Source organism: Anticarsia gemmatalis, chromosome 7 (assembly GCF_050436995.1).
Source record: "Anticarsia gemmatalis isolate Benzon Research Colony breed Stoneville strain chromosome 7, ilAntGemm2 primary, whole genome shotgun sequence".
NCBI classification, from domain to species: Eukaryota; Metazoa; Arthropoda; class Insecta; order Lepidoptera; family Erebidae; genus Anticarsia; species Anticarsia gemmatalis.
In genome coordinates this window covers 6,269,205-6,288,742 of record NC_134751.1, presented here as the reverse complement: position 1 = coordinate 6,288,742, position 19,538 = coordinate 6,269,205, and the positions used below count along the sequence as shown (strand labels likewise).

At 33.5% G+C, this 19,538-nt stretch overlaps 4 protein-coding genes across 8 annotated transcripts; 3 read left to right on the top strand and 1 right to left on the bottom strand.

Moving 5' to 3' along the window:
• Nucleotides 1-268: 268 nt before the first annotated feature.
• On the top strand, nucleotides 269-11,354 carry LOC142974132 (proton channel OtopLc-like). 3 transcript variants are annotated; one of them, XM_076116287.1, is made up of 11 exons: nucleotides 269-312; nucleotides 2,227-2,337; nucleotides 5,713-5,832; nucleotides 6,217-6,334; nucleotides 6,946-7,033; nucleotides 7,298-7,506; nucleotides 8,735-9,175; nucleotides 9,571-9,783; nucleotides 9,886-10,109; nucleotides 10,499-10,697; nucleotides 11,064-11,354. In XM_076116287.1, the coding sequence occupies exons 1-11, from the start codon at nucleotides 281-283 to the stop codon at nucleotides 11,247-11,249; spliced, it is 1,941 nt and encodes a 646-aa protein (XP_075972402.1). In that variant the 5' UTR covers nucleotides 269-280; the 3' UTR covers nucleotides 11,250-11,354. The 3 variants fall into 3 exon arrangements, with proteins under 3 accessions (XP_075972402.1, XP_075972405.1, XP_075972403.1); XM_076116290.1 differs by lacking the exon at nucleotides 2,227-2,337 and having other exon boundaries at nucleotides 281-312; nucleotides 11,064-11,352; XM_076116288.1 differs by lacking the exons at nucleotides 269-312; nucleotides 2,227-2,337 and adding an exon at nucleotides 4,652-5,041 and having other exon boundaries at nucleotides 11,064-11,353.
• Nucleotides 11,355-11,926: 572 nt separating this feature from the next.
• On the top strand, nucleotides 11,927-12,956 carry Roc1a (Regulator of cullins 1a). The gene is made up of 5 exons (XM_076116700.1): nucleotides 11,927-12,118; nucleotides 12,209-12,236; nucleotides 12,355-12,476; nucleotides 12,562-12,647; nucleotides 12,833-12,956. The coding sequence occupies exons 1-5, from the start codon at nucleotides 12,026-12,028 to the stop codon at nucleotides 12,843-12,845; spliced, it is 342 nt and encodes a 113-aa protein (XP_075972815.1). The 5' UTR covers nucleotides 11,927-12,025; the 3' UTR covers nucleotides 12,846-12,956.
• Nucleotides 12,957-13,137: 181 nt separating this feature from the next.
• Hmt4-20 (Histone methyltransferase 4-20) lies at nucleotides 13,138-17,621 on the bottom strand. Of its 3 annotated transcripts, none has more exons than XM_076116697.1 (3): nucleotides 17,383-17,621; nucleotides 16,731-17,060; nucleotides 13,138-16,639 (listed from the first exon to the last, which is right to left on the bottom strand). In XM_076116697.1, the coding sequence occupies exons 1-3, from the start codon at nucleotides 17,389-17,391 to the stop codon at nucleotides 14,861-14,863; spliced, it is 2,118 nt and encodes a 705-aa protein (XP_075972812.1). In that variant the 5' UTR covers nucleotides 17,392-17,621; the 3' UTR covers nucleotides 13,138-14,860. The 3 variants fall into 3 exon arrangements, with proteins under 3 accessions (XP_075972812.1, XP_075972814.1, XP_075972813.1); XM_076116699.1 differs by lacking the exon at nucleotides 17,383-17,621 and adding an exon at nucleotides 17,208-17,264; XM_076116698.1 differs by lacking the exon at nucleotides 17,383-17,621 and adding an exon at nucleotides 17,172-17,195.
• Nucleotides 17,622-18,358: 737 nt separating this feature from the next.
• SkpA (S-phase kinase associated protein 1 SKP1-related A) lies at nucleotides 18,359-19,447 on the top strand. The gene is made up of 2 exons (XM_076116696.1): nucleotides 18,359-18,512; nucleotides 18,661-19,447. The coding sequence occupies exon 2, from the start codon at nucleotides 18,661-18,663 to the stop codon at nucleotides 19,147-19,149; it is 489 nt and encodes a 162-aa protein (XP_075972811.1). The 5' UTR covers nucleotides 18,359-18,512; the 3' UTR covers nucleotides 19,150-19,447.
• Nucleotides 19,448-19,538: the final 91 nt, after the last annotated feature.

Genomic DNA, 19,538 nt, shown 5'->3' with positions numbered 1-19,538 from the left:
TCCAAAAAGTCATTCACGAGTCGGGTTGAACCTTCAACATTTTGCGTAGCATGCGTATTCCACTCTGCTATCGTTTACTAAAATACCTTCTTTATGCATCATAATCGGTTATAGATTATAAAGCCTACTCATAAAGACTTACTACCTACGTCACAAAGTATTATGGTGTTAGCCTCACGTAAACTCATGTCAAGATAATGTGACTATCTGGAGATTACAATGTTTTGGACATGTTACACTGTTGATCATTGTGCTCAGTTGTGGCAATATTTTGTTTGATATGGAAGACGTCATACAGGAAGGCGTTGAATGGTGAGTCGAATATTGAACTTTATAAATAACTAGCTGACCCGGCAAACGTTGTTTTTTTATATTAATTTAAAAAAAAATAGTGTCACTCAGGGGTATGAAAAACAGATGTTGGCTGATTCTCAGACCTACTCAATATGCTCACAAAGTTTCATGAGAATCGATCAAGCCGTTTCAGAGGAGTATGGCAACGAAAACTGTGACGCGAGAATTTTATATATTAGAATGAGTCCGTTGGTCTATTAAATGTGAATAATGCCCGGTTTCTGAGGTACATTTAGCGGTAGTTTATCTATTCAATAGCGTTTTCTATATGAGTTTAAACGCTATTGAATGGATAAACTACTGCTAAATGTACTTCAGAAAACGGGGGTAAGCCTTAGCAGAATAGTTAGAATAATCAAGCATAATATTAGCGTTCCGTATTATATTTATTTATATTGTTTAAGGTTCGATTCTTTTTTTGCGAATATCAAAGCTTGAGGGGTAATATTGTTTTCAAAATTACTAATTCAATTCTCCATCTGCGGAAACGGTCTGAGTATTATTTTAACCGCATATCACGAATTATAAGAATTATAAAACCAACTCCCGTAAAGACATAAGTAAACATTTGGGTAGATATATCACAATTCATGGTCATAGGTGTAATTAACATTCGATTCCTGGATATAAACATATAGTAACACTTTCACGAAAATCGACCGTGTTGGCATAATTATTATCGAAATTCTATGCTTGCAAGTAATCTCAATTTGCAATAACGGATTATGTAGGAATACACGGCGGGCGAAACAGGCTATTGTTCCAAATTTTCGGCCATGATGGACCTGCTATTGTGTCGGTACTATCACGTATAGCTACTATTATGTTACTTCCTTTGACGTTGACATACATTTTGTTATTAATTCTAGTTCAACTTTAACTTGTTAATATGAGTTTCTGGGGTAGTTTCACTACACAAGCGGACAATAATTGGATATAATATATAATATTTTAAAGATAACTAGGCTCCCGTGAACTTATGATTTTAATATAATTTACACTTAACTTTAATGATAGTTTATTGGCAAAAAGTGCACGAAAAGTATTTTTGAGCTTATTGCAAACATACAGTCGGGCACGGAGTACTTTGATTTATGATATGCAGTAAAGTAACAGAAAATAAAACAAAGGAATATTCCCGTTGTGTGAACCATTGTTTATTTTAAGGTTGTGAAATAGGAAAATTTAAAACACAAAAAATAGAATCTAGAAAAAGAAGGGTAATTTCGCAAATCTCGTTTAAATGTCTGATAGCGTAACCGACAGCAAAAAATGTAAGACTGTCTACATTCTACTTGTTAAGATACTTATTCAGGAGTGGTAAAAACGGGTAAAAAGCTGCACGAAATAAAATTTTATTCGCTATGTGTGTGCGTTCCACGTACATAAGGATCACAATATTTATCACTTAATATAATTAATCTTAGCCGCTCTGTAACGTGTGACCTAGTTTCTTAAATCTGATTAGCTATGTACAGCAATATACATCTTATACAGATAACAGTTGAAAATCTGTTTATGTCCAGAAAGGGTGTCGTGTAGTGTTTTAAAAAACAATTATGTCAAATAACGAAATCCTTTATAAGTCGTGATAGTGTTCATTGTTTGACTATTATTTGTACAAAATGTAAGTAATTAGGTTAACATCTTCATTCGTCTATAAAAAAAAACCATAAATTCCTCGTAATTTGCTCCCTTCATATTATTTCATTAATAAAGCTCTAGGAGGCTAGGGTATAAGGTATACTTATAGGGACCTGAGAGGACTCTACCCTTTCCAAACTCAAAACAGTGTTGCAGAAACCATTATAAAAAACAATATTTAACTTAAACGTAACTTAACTATAGAATTCATATAATTTTACGCATTAGGACACCAGACCATCGTGATTTGAAGGCAATAAGCTACGAGCATGGCTTACACCACTACCATCCCATCAGACAGTGCCCCACCGCGCTGGAACGAAAACTACGACATAGCAGGTCTGTATATCCATACCTAGATATCGTAACAAAAAAATCTTTTAATATTATGGACATGATGGATAATGACACGTGTGAATATGTTTTTTACTATTTCTATCTCCAAGAACCTTCCTCGGACTCCAACAAACATAACAACAAAAAACATTTCGAATTCGATCCAGCTTTTCACTGTTACCTTAGGCAAACATGACGAAGAAAATAGGGACTTATTATTGTATATTTCTAACCAATCGATCAGAAAAAATCGCTTACCTTATTTGTTAATCGAGTATTACGCAAATGATTAAAATCCCATCTTGCCCATTTTCTGTCCCTGCAACTCATCTACTTAACTCAGAACCTCATTAGTATTTTTAGTTGGTATCACATGATTTCTCTTACTTTTCTTTATTGCCGCCGTATTTCCTGATTATAAGAAGATAGAGAGACAATTTTTTCAACTATTTTGCGTCTCCATTAATGTCGATACCTATATTTTATCAAGATGTGTATTTAGTTTACAGTATAAAATTTCTTATGTCTGAGTCATTAAAAAGTGTAGAACAAACACTAGAACTCCACTGCAAATAAGATTAAATTATGTACTCACTTTTATTTATTAAGTTGTCCCGTAACTTTGATAACGTTTATAACACACCTGTTATACAATATAATTTTCATATATGGTAAACATTCAAATAAATGGGAAACATTTTTGTTACTATCATTTGTAGAGTATTTCAACAGATATAGACTTTTACCTTTCTAGTTTTATTTGGTAAATTATTATTTTATTTTCAAAACAAATCGCAAATCCTGCTCAACTCATAAAATGTCGATATCTAGTTAACTAACTAAACCGAACATGGAAAACCACGACCGGATAAATCTAAAATCATAAAAAAGTCGCTGCAAGCCTTTCGAGATAGAGGACTAATTAATCGCTTAGAGATAAGAAGAGCGGCGGTAGGGGGTGAGGGGAGGGGAGGCCGAGCATCTGCATATATATGCCAGGCTCGTTAGGAAGACCGTCTGAAAGTGACACCGCCATTGCTAATTACCCATGAGGACAACATCTTACCAACTCTAACCGATGCATATTTCGCACCACACTAAATATTTTGCTGCGTATTTATTTATAGGCTGTGACATAAAATTTAAGAAAAAAAGTTTAAGAGTAAACTACTTTTTGAATTCTATAAGCCGTTGTAAATAATGTTGCGGTAAATAATAGTGAAAAATGAACTTTGGCTTTAAAATAAAAGTAACGGTTAAGTTACAGTTAATTTTATTCTCGTATCGTGTTTTACCTTCGAGTAGGTTCCTATGTTAGAAAAAATCTACTCACATAAATACATTTTGTAAACTACTTACTTATGTACTATAATTTGTGTGTCACGACTTTTAACAATAAGTTACATGTTAACCAATTTTGCGTCACCAAGATAGTGACGTTTACTGATGACATCATCAAGTCACAAATTATTCATCATCACAAATTATTATTATTTATGGACTAGCGGACTTTAGTATACAATTTTATCTCGTGGATTCCATTCCTGTGGAAATTTAGATCCCGTCGATCCCGTACGAACCTTGTTCCTACAGTTAGAAACATATTAAAAATTGAATTATTTAATTTAGTTTAGTTGTTCAAAAGCTATGCGCGTAAAAACATTTCGGTGATTGATTTTTATTCATATAGATTGCACAAGACATTGTGTGTACTTCAGAAGTTTGACACGTAACGAAAGTAATTAATTTAATATGTTTTTTACACAATCATAAACTTTTAAGGCTTATCTATCTTTGATTATTATTTTAATATAAATATGATATTATGAGTACTTTTATCACAATATACACTGAACATTTGTCTGTGGAGTTTATAGAAATAAAAGTTGCAATGTGTTGTATTCGCTATTCATGAAATTGATCGGTGCGATTTTCATCAACGTATTACGCTTAAAAAGCTCAAGAAACTCGTTTAGCTGTTTTTTTTTATATTGACACAATATATCATAATTGTGTTCCCAACACTCACAGTCATGGTGAGATTACACATCATTTACATAACGTAATTATGTGTATCATTAAAATATGTATGGTACAAAGAAACGTAGAAAACCTATATGTGCCAATATGAGACTACCTTTTTGTGTTACGTGATTAACCAATGTATTCTCTACATGTTAGAAACTATTAACATGTAATGCAGTCTCTGGAATAAATTAAGAGGCAATTTGAAAAGTCACGATTGTTTACCTTCATATTCATGTAACTGACTCGCGCTAGAGCATGTCTTTGTATCTTAATACCTAGTGATCTATTGAACATATTAGTCACCGAAAAATCTGTAAACACATTTTGGCTGTACGATTGTCTTACGTTCTAAGATAAAAATAATGTACCGAATATAGCAAAGTACAGTCCAACCCTGGCTGTTAACAACTAATTACTTACACACACGTTGTCATGACACAGCCAACGAGCATGTTTCAGTTACGACGGACAGTTCGTAATTTGCTTTACACTCCTCAACATCTACACTATACTAAACGACTAAAAAAATCGTGTTAATATTTCAGTTTAAAGTAAAACGTTTTATGTGAAATTAATAGGGTTTTTTGATGACGAAAAATAAAGAGAAATCTAATCAAAATGCATCGAAGGATTGGCGGGACAGGTCGGAGCCGCTCCTCGCCGTGCCTGAAGATGAAAGGTGAGTCGGCGAGCGCTTCATTAAAACCCACTATTAGTAGATAAGCGCTCGCTCAAACAAAACAACCTAGTGTAACGATCAATCGACCACAGCTTTATGTAATCTGCTCTTGCATTATGTACTCACCTATTCACCTCGTTTTATTGTTTACCAGAGGAACATTTAAGTTTAACGTTACTTTTAAGTTACAGTAATTTTATGACGTTATTTGCCCGTTTTAAAACATGGACAATGTGGGACTAACATACAAATGTAGGCACTTTTACACATAAATACAATAGACAATCAAGCGCAGATGATAAAGAGTGTACATTATGATAATAGTTAGTTTGACAACGTCCACACATCATTAATAACACGTTTTAACTTACCTACTTATATCAACGTCTTTATAATTTAATTTCTCTTCTTATAACTTGCAACTTAAACTTGATTTATTTTACGCGATCCTTTGCTCGCACCACTAACGTTGGCGTGTTGTTTTATCAATAAGTAGAGTACATCCAGGTGCAAAAAACTGTAATAGAAATTTTGGATGGCCTTAACAGTTTTACAGATTTAACACTGGGTTGACTAACTACATGAAAAAAGACTATTATTTTCAGTGAAAAAAGAGTTTTATGTTTTTTCTAGTTTCATAACATATGCGTGATGTGTATTGTTGTTTACAGAGAACACCCTCCACACTCGTTGCCGAGGTTGAGCGTGGTGCTGCCAGCTAGCAGCGGCTCCAGTACTGACCACATTCCGAGCGCAACGTTGCCACAGAGGAAACCGTTATCACATGGCGAGTAAGATGACCACAATTTTTTATTGAAAATCTTAATTTTATTAAGAATATAGTTGTTATTATATACGTGCAACGTAATTGCGCTAATAAGGCGCTGTCTTGTATCAGCAACGGCGGCTTTCGAAGCGAAGACCCTTCTAAATTGATAAGTTGTCTACAACAAATAATTACTTACATTATAAATCAACACATGACGTTGATTTTTAAACAGATAATAATAATATGTTTATCATTTTGAAATACTATTGTAATTGCATAGTATTGGAATTTTAGCAACACATTCTATTATACTAAAATTAATTTGGTTAGCGTCAAATTAATTTGCACGAGCGTCGTATTTTAGATTATTAACAGATAATTGATACGATATATCAAATTGTTTCAGTGAATCGATGACCGTCGTCCTGTCAGCGTTTTACGCTAAATTGTTAATAGTTTTAGGAGTAGCGTTACCAGTTACTAGCACTATACAGAATGAAGTTTCCACAAATGTTACTTCTGATGTAAGTTAAACCTTTTACAGTTAGTGTAATTATTTTTTTTAAACTCATGACTGTTTCACTCCTGGGCAAGGGAGTTAGGCTTTGAGTTGAGGCACCACGCTGAACAAGTGCGGGTTTGGGACTTTGCATACCTTCAAGAACCATTCTAAAGAACTTTCAGGCATGCAAGGTTGCATCCCGATGTTTTGCTTCATCTTTGGTACAAGAGACAATAAGTAAAACTTTTTTTTTCACTATTACTCTTACAGTCTTACTGTATTAAATTTGAAGTATTGAACACGAAATTTTACTTTATTTACGACCAACGATTGGGCAATAATAATAAAGATAGTCCTCATTGCGCTACAAAACAATCTGTTTAGTTCTTAGAATCAAGTCTCACAAACACTTGCAGTAATGAGGTTAGGCGATGGAATAGGAACTTATCACCATCGCTGTCTCACTTCCGTAGCAATTACCCGTTCCTGGGAATCTCTATCTTCATTACATTAATTAACTTATAGTTATTATAAATTAAAATGACTGTTAGAGTGAAACTATAGTACATTACAAAAACAAAATATGAAGTAAGTTGAGAAATATAGAGAAGTAAATCATTATGCTTTTTTCAGGTTTTCACAATGTACTTATATGTAGTTAGTATGCTCTTTTTGGGTTACACATTTTATCACCTACGAATTGCCAGGCGAGATAAGGATGGTAAGTATAAATTGTTATAACAGTTTTATCTTGCGTTCAATCTCTACGTTGCATCAAATTCTATTTAAGGCGTTCGAAAAATTAGATATATAATAATAGTATAGATATATAAAAACAATCATGCAGTTACAAAACTTATTTGATTAAAATGTCTCCTTAAAATCTTACTATTCATTATTTTCAAATAAAAAAAGTGCATGCTGAAATTGACATTGATTTTGCGTCCTCTATGTAGTAATTTCTGATATTCATTTTTATTTGTAGAAAACGTGAAACGTACTCGTTACGGCAGTTTTTACTTGCACATGGGAGTGGCTGGCTTTGGTGTAGGCTCTATTATCTATTCATGCCTACAATTCGGAGGGTACTTCGACCTCTCTGGCGACTGTCAGCTGGCCGTGGTAGCTGTGAAACCATCGCTCAGAATATTGTTCCTGGTAGCTCAGACTGTCTTTATATTCTCCTACACTGATGTAAGTATAGCCCAATTGTACTACTTTTTTAGTATTGTGAACTCCACCACGATTTTCAACCACTATCGACAACCAGCTAGCTAGGAGCGCCCCTAGCGGGTGTGTTGGAACCTACTTTTAAGTTTATTTAAACGTTAAACTATCAATACTCATAGCACAAGAAATTGCACTACTAAAAGGCACAAGGTAGCCTGATAATAGTACAAAGTAGATGAACGTATTTCTAAATGATAACTAAGTAGATAAATTATTTGTTCTTAAAATTTTAGGTAACAAAACTTCATCTTCTGTAAAAATGCATCAATTCAGGAAATTTAAATAAAAATATCAACCTTGACCGTACAATATTTTGAACATATACCGATCATGGAGAGTCAACAACTACTAATGCACTTGTCACGAAATCTTCACAATGGACTCGGACACTTCTTGTGTGGCGCTAACAAGTCAACAAGTTATCAATTTAAAAAATAAGAATCGCCTCCCACTGTAATATATTTAAAAATCAATCAACTAAGTGGAATAATTCCATCCGTTTAAAACTTCCAGGTTCACAATCTTTCTTTACTTTTTTCTTGTTTAACTCATATTGAAGACATATTTATTATTAAGTTTCTACATAATTACAGAAAATTCGCTACTAACGTTAATGTAGCCCAAATTAAAGAAATGAATGATGGGCTTATTGTATTCTTTAGATCGACACACAGACTAATTGTTTATATACTTAGGTATAAAAACTATAAAATACTACCACATCTCTTTAGAGTAGTTTAGAGCGACCATGAGTCTTGCGATATTTAACAAATCTTCTTAATTTGACCGAGAGCACGTTCCATTCCGTCGTCTCTCTACTGCCTTCTATGATATATTGGACGATATTAAACAGTTTCTAGCGTATAAACTTTTCCTAGTAACTAAATTGATATCGTATAGACATTATTTACTAACAAAAAACTTATTATAATATTAGGTCGGTGAATAAGTCTTTTCGCATTATAGTATGTATGAACTTGTAATAAAATCTCTTTGGCTTCAAGAATCACAAATGAGTACACGGTACATTAGGTTTCTTTCAGTAAGCTCGTGAGGTACCCAAATATCGAGCTTTTTTGTGTAGAGAAAAGATTTTATTACAAGTTCATACATACTATATTGCGAAAAGACTTTTTCCCCGACCTAATATGTAAAATATGATTTATCAGATTAACAAAACTTTTGTTTTCAGATATTGGATCCGATGCGAGGAGTAGTGCTTGATAGATTCGGACTAATGCACCTAATAGCCACCAATGTATGTGAGTGGCTCAATGTCGTTGTTCAAGAGACGAGAGACGACATCATTGCGGTGGCATACGACCGCCCCGCATTTATCCGTTACGCAAATATGACCATGCATCGAAACATTATCCAGACCGACAAAATAGACACAAATATCTCGGATGTTCAACTTTTTACGAATACAAATGAGAGTTTTCTAAATATATCTCTGAATTCTACAAACTTAATAGCTGATAACGAAAGTTGGGCGTGCAATGTAACAGAGATGATAACACCTTTGATCAGAAGTGTCAATCCTTACTTGAGGCCGTGCGGGGTGGAATACAGTTTATTATGTTCCATTATTATTATGGTTATTTGGAACGATATTTGTACTGTTCCTGGTTCGGTAAGTGATCATACAACTTTTTTTGTGTATTTCATTTCGGAGTGCATAAGTTTGATGGAAATGTGTAGACTGAACACATTTTTTTTTATAAATTTAATTGTTATGACAATGTATTGGACCTGCTTAGAAATAAAGAAATTCAACTATCAACACTGTTGTTGTGTTCGCTCAAAATTCAGATATGAATAATTCGGCTTGGTAACGCCACCTAGTGACGAATAGTTTAAGCGCTTCGTGTGAGTTTTGGTTACATAGGTACTTCCAAACTGTTTATCTTGCAATAAATTCTGTGGCGATTTTCACCTTGAGAGTATTTCTTAAAAAAAAATCAATTAATTTTTAAAATATTTTGTTGTCGTTTTGTTAACGTGTTGTATAATAATAATCTTTTTCAGAAACCAGTTAGTCAACCAGTCACATCGTCATCGTATTCCAAAAGTCAGTGTTGTACTCGGGCAAAATTCAACAATCATTTTTCTGTGGACTGTGGCAGCGCTCATAAGGGCTTGTTTATGGGTGTAGCTGTGTTGGCCGGAACTATCGTTAGTCTCATGCTATTTAATGGACTTTTTCAAAAGGAGGAACATATGGACTTGGCTCTACTGCAGGTAATCTTCGCCTACTTTTCTTACCTACTTCTACTTAATTGTGAATAATGTTTTATTTTTATTTACCGACTACGGGTTCTACAAAGCCATTCATTTGTTCAGATTAACATATGGGAAACGATACTGTTCTTAATAATGACAATTAGTTCGGGAGCCTGCATACAACGAATGAGGACTCTACCTCTCAAACGAGCTGTGACTGCAATGCCTCTGGAGCACTCTCTGTTACTCATCACACAGTGCGGCGTATACCTCTATTATCTATTCCAAATTATCGGAGCTGGATTTCTCATACAACGGTATCCTGAAGAAACGCGAGCTACCAGGTAATATGATAATAACTAAACAACTCGGTACAAGTGTGATACTGCTATCAGCAAGATATATTTTGCTAGACGGTAGAGAAAATACCTTACACCTGCATATACCTATAGCAATGTTTATTATTTAAAGATGTTGAATGTTTGCTAAAACACTGAATTATTCTCTTTAAATCTTATGTCAAAAGGTAGTTCAACAATCAACAACTGTCTATCTCACTGGCTCTCTAACTGGCTAAACTTATCGAAACAAAACCATATTATATTTTAAATTATCTAATTTTTTTATTCGTTAGCAACCTATTACTACCTACTATTTTTTTGTAAGTCAATATTGAATCCAAAGACACAGCGTCAAATAACTATTCTACCTTTATATTTTTCGTCCGTTACAGAATAATAGCTCCTTTGTGCGCTGTAATTCAAAGTTCCTGCCAAACCCTGCTGGTTCTGGATGCGTGGTCGCGTCGCTGTAGAGGCACAGGGCGCCAGCGACCTGGCCGACAGTTAGTTACGTTCCTCCTAGTGGGAAACTTTGCCCTGTGGCTCATAAATCGAGTTAAAAACGCTAGGGCAGAATTCCATCCATTGCAGGTTTGTTATATAGTTATAGTTTGTTTGTTATGTTAGGTATATTATTATAGGAGAAGATTAGTGACAACTAATTTGAATCAGTATCAACGAGAAACGTAACTTTTACAAGCATATTATTATAATTTAATTAATATATAATAGAATACGGGAATTAACGCGAACACGCATTTTACCCAGCCTGCGACCACGGCGAGTGCAACCTGCGCCGAAACGTTAGGCATTTTAAGGTAAAATGCGTGTTCGCGGTAATTCCCGTATTCTATTATACATTAACAAGCAACGCGAGAGTTTAAAAGTTATGATATAATTTAATTACCCAACATACAAAAGGGAGAAAATAATAATATGTACATTTATCTGTTACAGATGGAATTTTACGGCGTCTGGGCATGGACTCTCATTACTCATGTATCTGTGCCCTTACTTGTCTGCTATAGATTTCAGGCAACTGTATGTTTTTACGAAATCTGGAAAAACTCATATAAAAGAAAAAGGGAAGGCAATGAAATTGCTATAGACGAATTAGAATTAAAAAATCACCATACTGCTTAGTTATATTATCTAATAAATACCTATTTGTTTACACCTCGGATAAATAAAATAACGTTAAAAATGGAAAAGTACCCATTTATTTGCGTAAGTTTGACAAAAAATATAAATTTTGTTATTACGAATAGTAAATGTTTTATTTATTGCATATATATGTACCTATTTATTATACAGGATTCAGGGTGTAAGGCAGACGGTTGTCCAAACGAAAAAGGTGGTTACATGTTTCAGACTGCTGCCAACACGTTTAAAGGTTGTGTTTGTCCTATACATTTTTGGAATTGACCTACCTATTTTATTCTAGATTGAACAGAAGAACGAGACAGAACGAAACTTACTAGTTTCTCTGTCTACGGAGCAGAACTTGCGATTTTAAATAATTTACTTAACTAAAAGTTATGGCACTTTATATATACCTACCTAATGGTATGAACTGAAGAATTATTTTAGATCATAAAGACATAATTGCAAATTACAAAGGGCTACTCGTCTTACCTCTTTACGGATCAGTATATAATATGCCTGCATGTCATCTATATAAATACCTATGTAAAGAACATGTTAATGCTATAATCTTGGGCTAATATAACCACAATATAACCGAACCGTCTCAAAAAACCGAAACTCAAACTTGACAACCAGAAACAAAAAACATAGCATAGAGCACAATGTTCTTTGATTGACGGTCTATGGATAGGTAGCGCGCTGTCATTCCTGTCAAATTTGTGTACAATATTTCCTCGTTTTTAAATCCCAAAAAATAAGGTATTTTTGAAAAAATGGCTTCTGTAATGGATGTTGACGAAGAGGAAGTCGAAATGGCTTCTTCAAGTAGTGGTAAGGGCGATAAAAAGAGGTTTGAGGTCAAAAAGGTAACTATTGATTATCGCTTATTCATCGTAACGGTACGCTATTTCTTTGTTGTTTTGTTCTCGCTAAAACTATAATATTTTTAATTTCAGTGGAACGCTGTCGCTCTCTGGGCCTGGGGTACGTTCAATTTCCATTTCGCATACGCTATTTTAGCAATAGCTCGTCATCAATGTTATTGTAACCTAATCACATAAATAAACTGACTGACCGCATTTAAATCTTCTTTCTATTGCAGATATTGTCGTAGACAATTGCGCTATTTGTCGTAATCACATTATGGATCTGTGCATAGAATGTCAAGCAAACCAGGCATCTGCCACAAGTGAGGAATGCACAGTGGCCTGGGGTGTCTGTAATGTAAGACTTTTGAAGTTCAGAACAACAGAAATATATTTTTGTTTGGGGATATATTTCTTATACGTCTCTTTCTTGTAATTTTCAGCATGCCTTCCATTTCCACTGCATCTCACGTTGGCTTAAAACCAGACAAGTATGCCCTCTTGACAATAGAGAATGGGAATTCCAGAAGTGAGTAATCTATTTGTGTACCTACATAATACTTGTTTTAGTTCTGTATAAAGTTGTAATCAAGACAAGACTGGACATAATTTTGTATTTGAAATAAATGTTACAGCATTTTGTTACATTATTGGCAATTCATGACCACCATGAAGAATTTGACCATAATTTTAATTGTTTGTTTATTATTTCAGGTATGGACACTAAGGCCTCATATATCCCCAGCCAAGACAATGTACCACTTTGTCATATTGAGAATGGGCTTACCAATGTCAATATTGCATTAAGTTGTTAATAAACTCACTCAAAAGTACTAAATTTTTCGTTATTAATTTCGCGATCATTTATAAGTAAATTGTAATTATGGAACTTTTGTAATAAAATAAAAATCCATAAAAACAGTAAATATTCTACCTATCTACCACAAAATGTTTATTTTTTTGAGGATATGTGTACTCCATCTGGTTGCAACAAGTGTTTTTTAGGAAATTAAACAAAATTTTAGAAAGAAACTTGAGGCAATTTATTGTGATAATTATTGAAATGAAAAATATTTCATGGTCAACAATATGCAATTTGTTTTTGTCTAACTTACAGATTTCTTACATTAACTATTCCAATTAGGAATATCACAATAGCTAGTAGTGGAACCAGCAATTCACAGTAAACCAGCAGAATAACCAATCCAGCCACATAGCATAATAGTTATGTGCATCAATGTTCTAAACAGCCAATACTCATAAAATAAAGTACACAAATTATTCTACAATTTGTAAAAAGACAATTTCTAGAGGTAGGTACCTTGTTCCAATAATAATGTTAGTTACCATTTTACATTTTGAATGAACTTTAACATGAATTCAGGAGACGCCAGCACATTTGCAACAAAGTCTGTACCTGTAGTGTGTCACAAACAGCATATATCTATCAGGGCTTTAAAATGTAACACAGACAATCAAGTGACCCAATTACATGTTTGCTTTAACTATGCCAGGTTACAACTTGAATGATCACTTTGTTTTTATTAAATAAAAACGTGACGAATAAAAAATAATTGAAGAAACAAGACAAACATAATTCACATTTTTATGCCTTTGTCTATTCAGTTTTTTTTTGAAGTATTAAAATTTCAGAAGTGTACCTACACCCTAAAAAATTGTCGCTAATTTTTATTTATTCCAAATACATCTTCAACATTTTAATAATTAATTTACTGTTATATACAAACTATAACCCTACATTTGCTGAACAGCTTTTTACATGCATTATTCTTGTCACAGCTACAATTCATTCCCAAACAAAAAACAACATGGAACTGTACATATTAACAATATAATTCACAATACAGTGAATATTCTAAAAATGCGTTTGAAACCAGTTGGGAACTACTTGTGTTGCTGTAGCTTGATTTGTTAATTATTATAATGTGAAGATTAAATATTAAACGACTCTGATGTGCTTACACAAGTTTCTGCAATTATACAAATTCTGACTGAACTCACATTTAAAATGGTTGAAACCTCCCGAGGTCATGCTCTTGTTCAAATCGAAGATTTACCACTACATATTACTAATAATTATTATTACTCTTTAATTAGAGAATTTATTTCACTATGCTCATCAAAAATCCATACCGTATTCAATATACACAATTCATTAAGACGTAGATACAAGAACAAATAAATTATACAATGCAATGAGATCTACCTGTAGCAAGTCAACAATGTCAACATATTTTATAAATTATCATGGTAAGAATGTCCCCAATTAAATTCAGAAACACATTATTCTCACCAAATGGCAGTTTTATCCACAACCAGGGCTAATTTCACCTTCTTCAAATAAGTCTTATCTGGTTTCAAAGAAACAACATAATGTTTTGAACTGATTAATATGATAATTGAAAATGTCAGTTTGTAAAATACAAGTGTAGATACACTTATTTGACGATCATGAAAACACCTGTCACACTTGGATAATAATATAATGGATCAATGAAACGAATTTGCACTAATGAAATCAAAATAATCTTTTCAAATGTTTGGTTTAATAAATATTCATGGAATCATCAAATTAAAATCTGATGCTTATCACACATTACTCAAATGTCGGAACTTCACGTCACCAAAATAAATACTACATAAAATAATCCTAATCAGTGTCAATTAAACTAATAATTGAATAATAACGGTGGAAAAATAACCATAAGGTAGTTGCGGCTGTCAGTCTGCTGAAATAGCAGTTGGCAAATCGATAGTGCGACTCTCATTGCCAAAAATTAATCTTAAGCGTTTCATTGGAGGCAGCGGACGGATTGGGCTGTGTTTGCGGTGTCGCTCTTTAGACCGGCGCCGCTTCTTCAAGCGCCGAGCCGTCTCGGGGTCAACACCCTCTAGTCGTAATACTTCATACTCAGTTGCCTCAGTTGTATTGCCACAATCCATAACTTCCTCTACTACAGGGCTTCTTTTTACCCGTAATGTTAACTTGAGACCCCTACGTGGTGGAGTACATGGGCACTCATTACTTTTGTTAGAGTTGTCAGCTAACCATGGTGGTCCAGAGTCAGCTTCTTTTTTCGATTCCTCAGTCCTATTAGTTACATCTATTTTTTGATTCTTGCTCATTTTACTATCCTTAGATTCACTGGGATTCACATTTTCTCTAAAATCATATATTTCACTTTTCACACAAGCATTGTCACTTACACACTTTTCAGTAACCATTTGTTCTTGAACCTTGGAATCACTTTCTGAAGCTTCAACATTTTCAGTGGAAATACTCAGTTCTGTTCTTTGCAAAAGAGATTCTTTTGTATCACAATCTTTTTCTGTATTTTCAATAAGTGTATGGGTAATATCAACAGAATCAATGTTCTCTTTCTGATTATCATGTGTAGGTTCAGTTTTGATGTTAACTTTGTTTGTATCTAAAATATTTAGGTCTGGTTCTGCTTTTTGTGTATTATTTAGATTTCTATCCAACTTAGCCTCAGTGCCAATTTTAGGTGTATTTTTAGTTTTAGGGCAAGGGGGCTGCGTGCAAGTATCAAGTAATCTTTTGTGACTTCTCAGAACAATACCTGTGTGAGAATCACGACTGCTGCGCGAGCTCGTAGTGCTACAACAACGCGAGGGTGGTGCCCGCCGTTTAACATTACTATTACTAGAAACCATTACCCCGTTTGTTCCTTTACTACTGTCTGTGCGCCGCCGTAACCTTTCTCCTCTACTTGAAGCAGATGACTCTCTACTACCCTGACCTTCTTTACTCACAGCGCCTTCCATGACATCAGCAATGCAGCCCTGTGCTATCAAAAGTTCTGCATCATATTTAGTTAAGCCTTTTTGTTTCATTTCCTTCATACTAAGTGGAGAGACTATATTATTATCTGTATTTTGTCTATTGGATATTCGAGCTTTTTCAGGGTTTTTATCAATCTCATTTTTTTGTGTTTGCTTTGCCTTGGTTCTATTTATTCTATTATCAGTTTCTCTAAATCTGTATCTAGTGGCTTGCTCATCATTATGAGCATTTTTAACTGAAAATGCACCTTTGCCTCGTCTTTCACAGGTTTCACATTCACAGTAACAATTACCATTTCCAAAAAAATCCTCTCCATAGAAACATGTGATTTCTTCCCCTACTTCAATGTCACGCAATACACGAACAAAGGCCTTACCTCGGTCAGTGGCTTCAAAGGTACAAGTAGGTCTACAGTCATGATTAATGTATGCAGCAGGACCAAGCCACAACTGGGCACAATTTTTTCTACAACTATACATAACAGAAAAATCATTTTTTCCTGGATGTAGCAACTGTTTTTCTTCCTCTTCAGTCATCTCAGCAATACAGCCAACAAGAAAATCAATTCTTTCATGTTTAAAAAACTTTTTGGTTGTTGATATTTTAGCTCCCACACGACCTTCCAATGAATACCTATAACAGGGCTCTATAACGAAACCTGCTTTCTTGTCAAACACTCTCAAATAACGGTAAATCTGAAATATCAAAAAACAACAATTAATTATGCAATTCTCTAACAAAAAAATATTTTATGACAACAACACAAATTTCAACAAAAATACTAACATGCTCCCTCAGCTTGCTTTGTTGGTGTTTATTTTTGCTAAAATGTCTTGGCATCCATTCTCCATTGGCTAATTTATTGTATGCCTTATTATAATCTTGTGTTTGGATAAATTCCTTAATAATACTCTTTAATTCTTCTTTATTTGTTTTCAAAGGTCTATAACGAATATTCATTTTGTGTGTAGTTATGCCAAGGTATGGGTCTACTATGAGTGCTGTAGCCAAATCATCGTACTCCGATAACTCACGAGGAGTCATGCCCATTGGTTGCATCTTGTGGAGCACTTGCCTCCCAGGGTACGTCGCTGATCCAACAACCATCCTGAATACCTGAATAACAAAGGACGCGAAATCTATAGTCACACACAATAATTCTCTACTTTACTGAATACAGCTGACAATTTTTTGCAAAAATTTAATCCATTGAAAATCGTATACTACCATCCCCATCAACAATAAAAACTAATAAGTTATTACCCATACAATCTCACAATTTCTAAAATATAAAAAGGACAAACATGGCGGACGAACACGAAAACCAAAAACCGACACGTCAAATTGTTGACACTGTTTTTTATTTCACGGACCATCACAAATTAATAAAAGCAAGAAATTATAATAAAACGTCTATTTATCTACTGAAAACACTTACATATATCATTGAATATACATAAAATTCATGATTATTTTTAATAACAACTTCACTATCTAGAAGCACTTTCAGACGATAACCGCTAGGTTATTTACATATAATATACATAACAAATTAATAAATTTAATTTTCTATTATATTACTTCATAATTATTTAACAATGATCAAAACTCAAGCAAAATGATCATATTCAAATTAATCTCGAAGGAAAGCTGAAAAACAACCATGTTTTCGTGCACTCCATTCATTATAGTGATGTGACGTACCAAGCAAACAGATTTTTTTTGAGTTATTCGATTCTCTTGGCTATGAGTTTAAAATTGATTTACTATTGAAATCGATTAAATATATTAATGCAACAATTTATAACTACCGACTCATGAAAGAGTTGAACCCATTTAATAGCAGAATAAAGAAATTACATGTGTCATATTTCTATATTACAAGGTACCTATAATAGAAGTGTAATGTACTTATCATTAATATAAATGAAACAAAGCTAACTGAACATAATTATACATAAGGAAAATATCCTCGCCCTTGCGATTATCTTTCACAAGAATTGAGTTGTTAGCGGGTAGATAAAACTAAATTGTAGTAAGAATATTGTGAATAATTGTAAGACAATGCTTTGATTTGCAAACATTTATTTATTTCATGATAACTTAGGTAAATCAAAATGTCAACTAGTTTATTTCAGATAATTTTGGGTACCTAATGTAAATAAATTTTATTGTTCTTCTTTGTTGTCTTCTCGACTGGACCACAAACAAAACCAATGATTAATATTGTGACAATAATATTCTTTCAATTTAATCCAAATTGTTTAAGTTGTTTGAAGGCACTTGTAGTATGATAAAAAATATTATTCTATATGAACAATATTATAAATAGTAAACTTTAACTAACACCACAGGACCGAATTAAATGCGAAGAATCGATATCATTTAATTTTATTATCTGTACTGTCTTTTTGACAATACGATGACATTTGTCAACTCAAAAATCAAAACGGATGTGTGAGTTTGCATTCGTTCTCCTCTTTGTATTCGAGTATTTATATTGATTGTTGAAATCGACACACTTGCAAATTTCTAATAGGTCCAAAGTAGTTGTCTCGAATATTCAGAGTAAGTAACTTTTGACTACATGTATTAATTTATTCGGTTGAGACACTATTTTTATAATACCTGGGTATTAGTAAAATGGCGTCCTATTTTCCGCTTCCCAGCCCCTGGTATAATATAAATGCAATAACAATACCTATTCTTGTTTCAGATGCCTAATATCAAACTGCAGTCTTCAGACAGTGAAATTTTCACTGTCGACGTCGAAATCGCAAAATGTTCAGTGACAATAAAAACTATGTTGGAGGATTTAGGAATGGAAGATGATGAAGAAGAAGTTGTTCCATTGCCAAACGTTAATTCAGCGATACTGAAGAAAGTGATCCAATGGGCAACATACCACAAAGATGACCCACCACTACCTGAAGATGACGAAAACAAAGAGAAACGAACAGATGACATCTCTTCTTGGGATGCAGACTTCTTAAAAGTTGACCAAGGCACGCTCTTCGAGCTTATTCTAGCTGCAAACTATTTAGATATAAAAGGTTTACTTGATGTAACATGCAAAACTGTAGCCAATATGATCAAAGGTAAGACCCCTGAAGAAATACGCAAGACCTTCAATATCAAAAACGATTTCACTGCAGCTGAAGAAGATCAAGTGCGCAAAGAGAATGAGTGGTGTGAGGAGAAGTAATACACCAGCCGTAGTATTATAACTTCATTGTTTAGACTTAATTAATTTACTAAAACTTATTATAAGTTTGTATCTATTTAATTTTTGCCTCAATGCCTGTATAAAAATTACAGTTCATTAAACAAGGACTAAATTAAAGACAAATTCATGTAGTAGCAGTAAGTAGCGCTCAATTGTATCAACACTATTTAAAATTTGTTAGATTGCATAACCAAAGGAGCAATTTTATTTGTATATAGAATAAACCTCCAATAATCTGTCATTTTAATTACTTTTAATAAAATCTTCATGCACCACATTCCGTAGGATTTCAATCACTGCATGTTGCCTTAATTATTTTTCTATTCATTTATTAGAATAATATAAGCTTTTCTTTTACCGTTTTTGGG

Coding starts and splice junctions, on each gene's coding strand:
- LOC142974132 (XM_076116287.1), top strand. CDS start 281: ATGGAAGACGTCATACAGGAAGGCGTTGAATG. Junction 10,110..10,498: donor GAAGAAACGCGAGCTACCAG/GTAATATGATAA, acceptor CGTCCGTTACAG/AATAATAGCTCCTTTGTGCG. Junction 10,698..11,063: donor CAGAATTCCATCCATTGCAG/GTTTGTTATATA, acceptor TATCTGTTACAG/ATGGAATTTTACGGCGTCTG.
- Roc1a (XM_076116700.1), top strand. CDS start 12,026: ATGGCTTCTGTAATGGATGTTGACGAAGAGGAAGTCGAAATGGCTTCT. Junction 12,119..12,208: donor AGAGGTTTGAGGTCAAAAAG/GTAACTATTGAT, acceptor TTTTAATTTCAG/TGGAACGCTGTCGCTCTCTG. Junction 12,237..12,354: donor TGTCGCTCTCTGGGCCTGGG/GTACGTTCAATT, acceptor TTTCTATTGCAG/ATATTGTCGTAGACAATTGC.
- Hmt4-20 (XM_076116697.1), bottom strand. Junction 16,640..16,730: donor AAAGCAAGCTGAGGGAGCAT/GTTAGTATTTTT, acceptor TTGATATTTCAG/ATTTACCGTTATTTGAGAGT.
- SkpA (XM_076116696.1), top strand. CDS start 18,661: ATGCCTAATATCAAACTGCAGTCTTCAGACAGTGAAATTTTCACTGTC.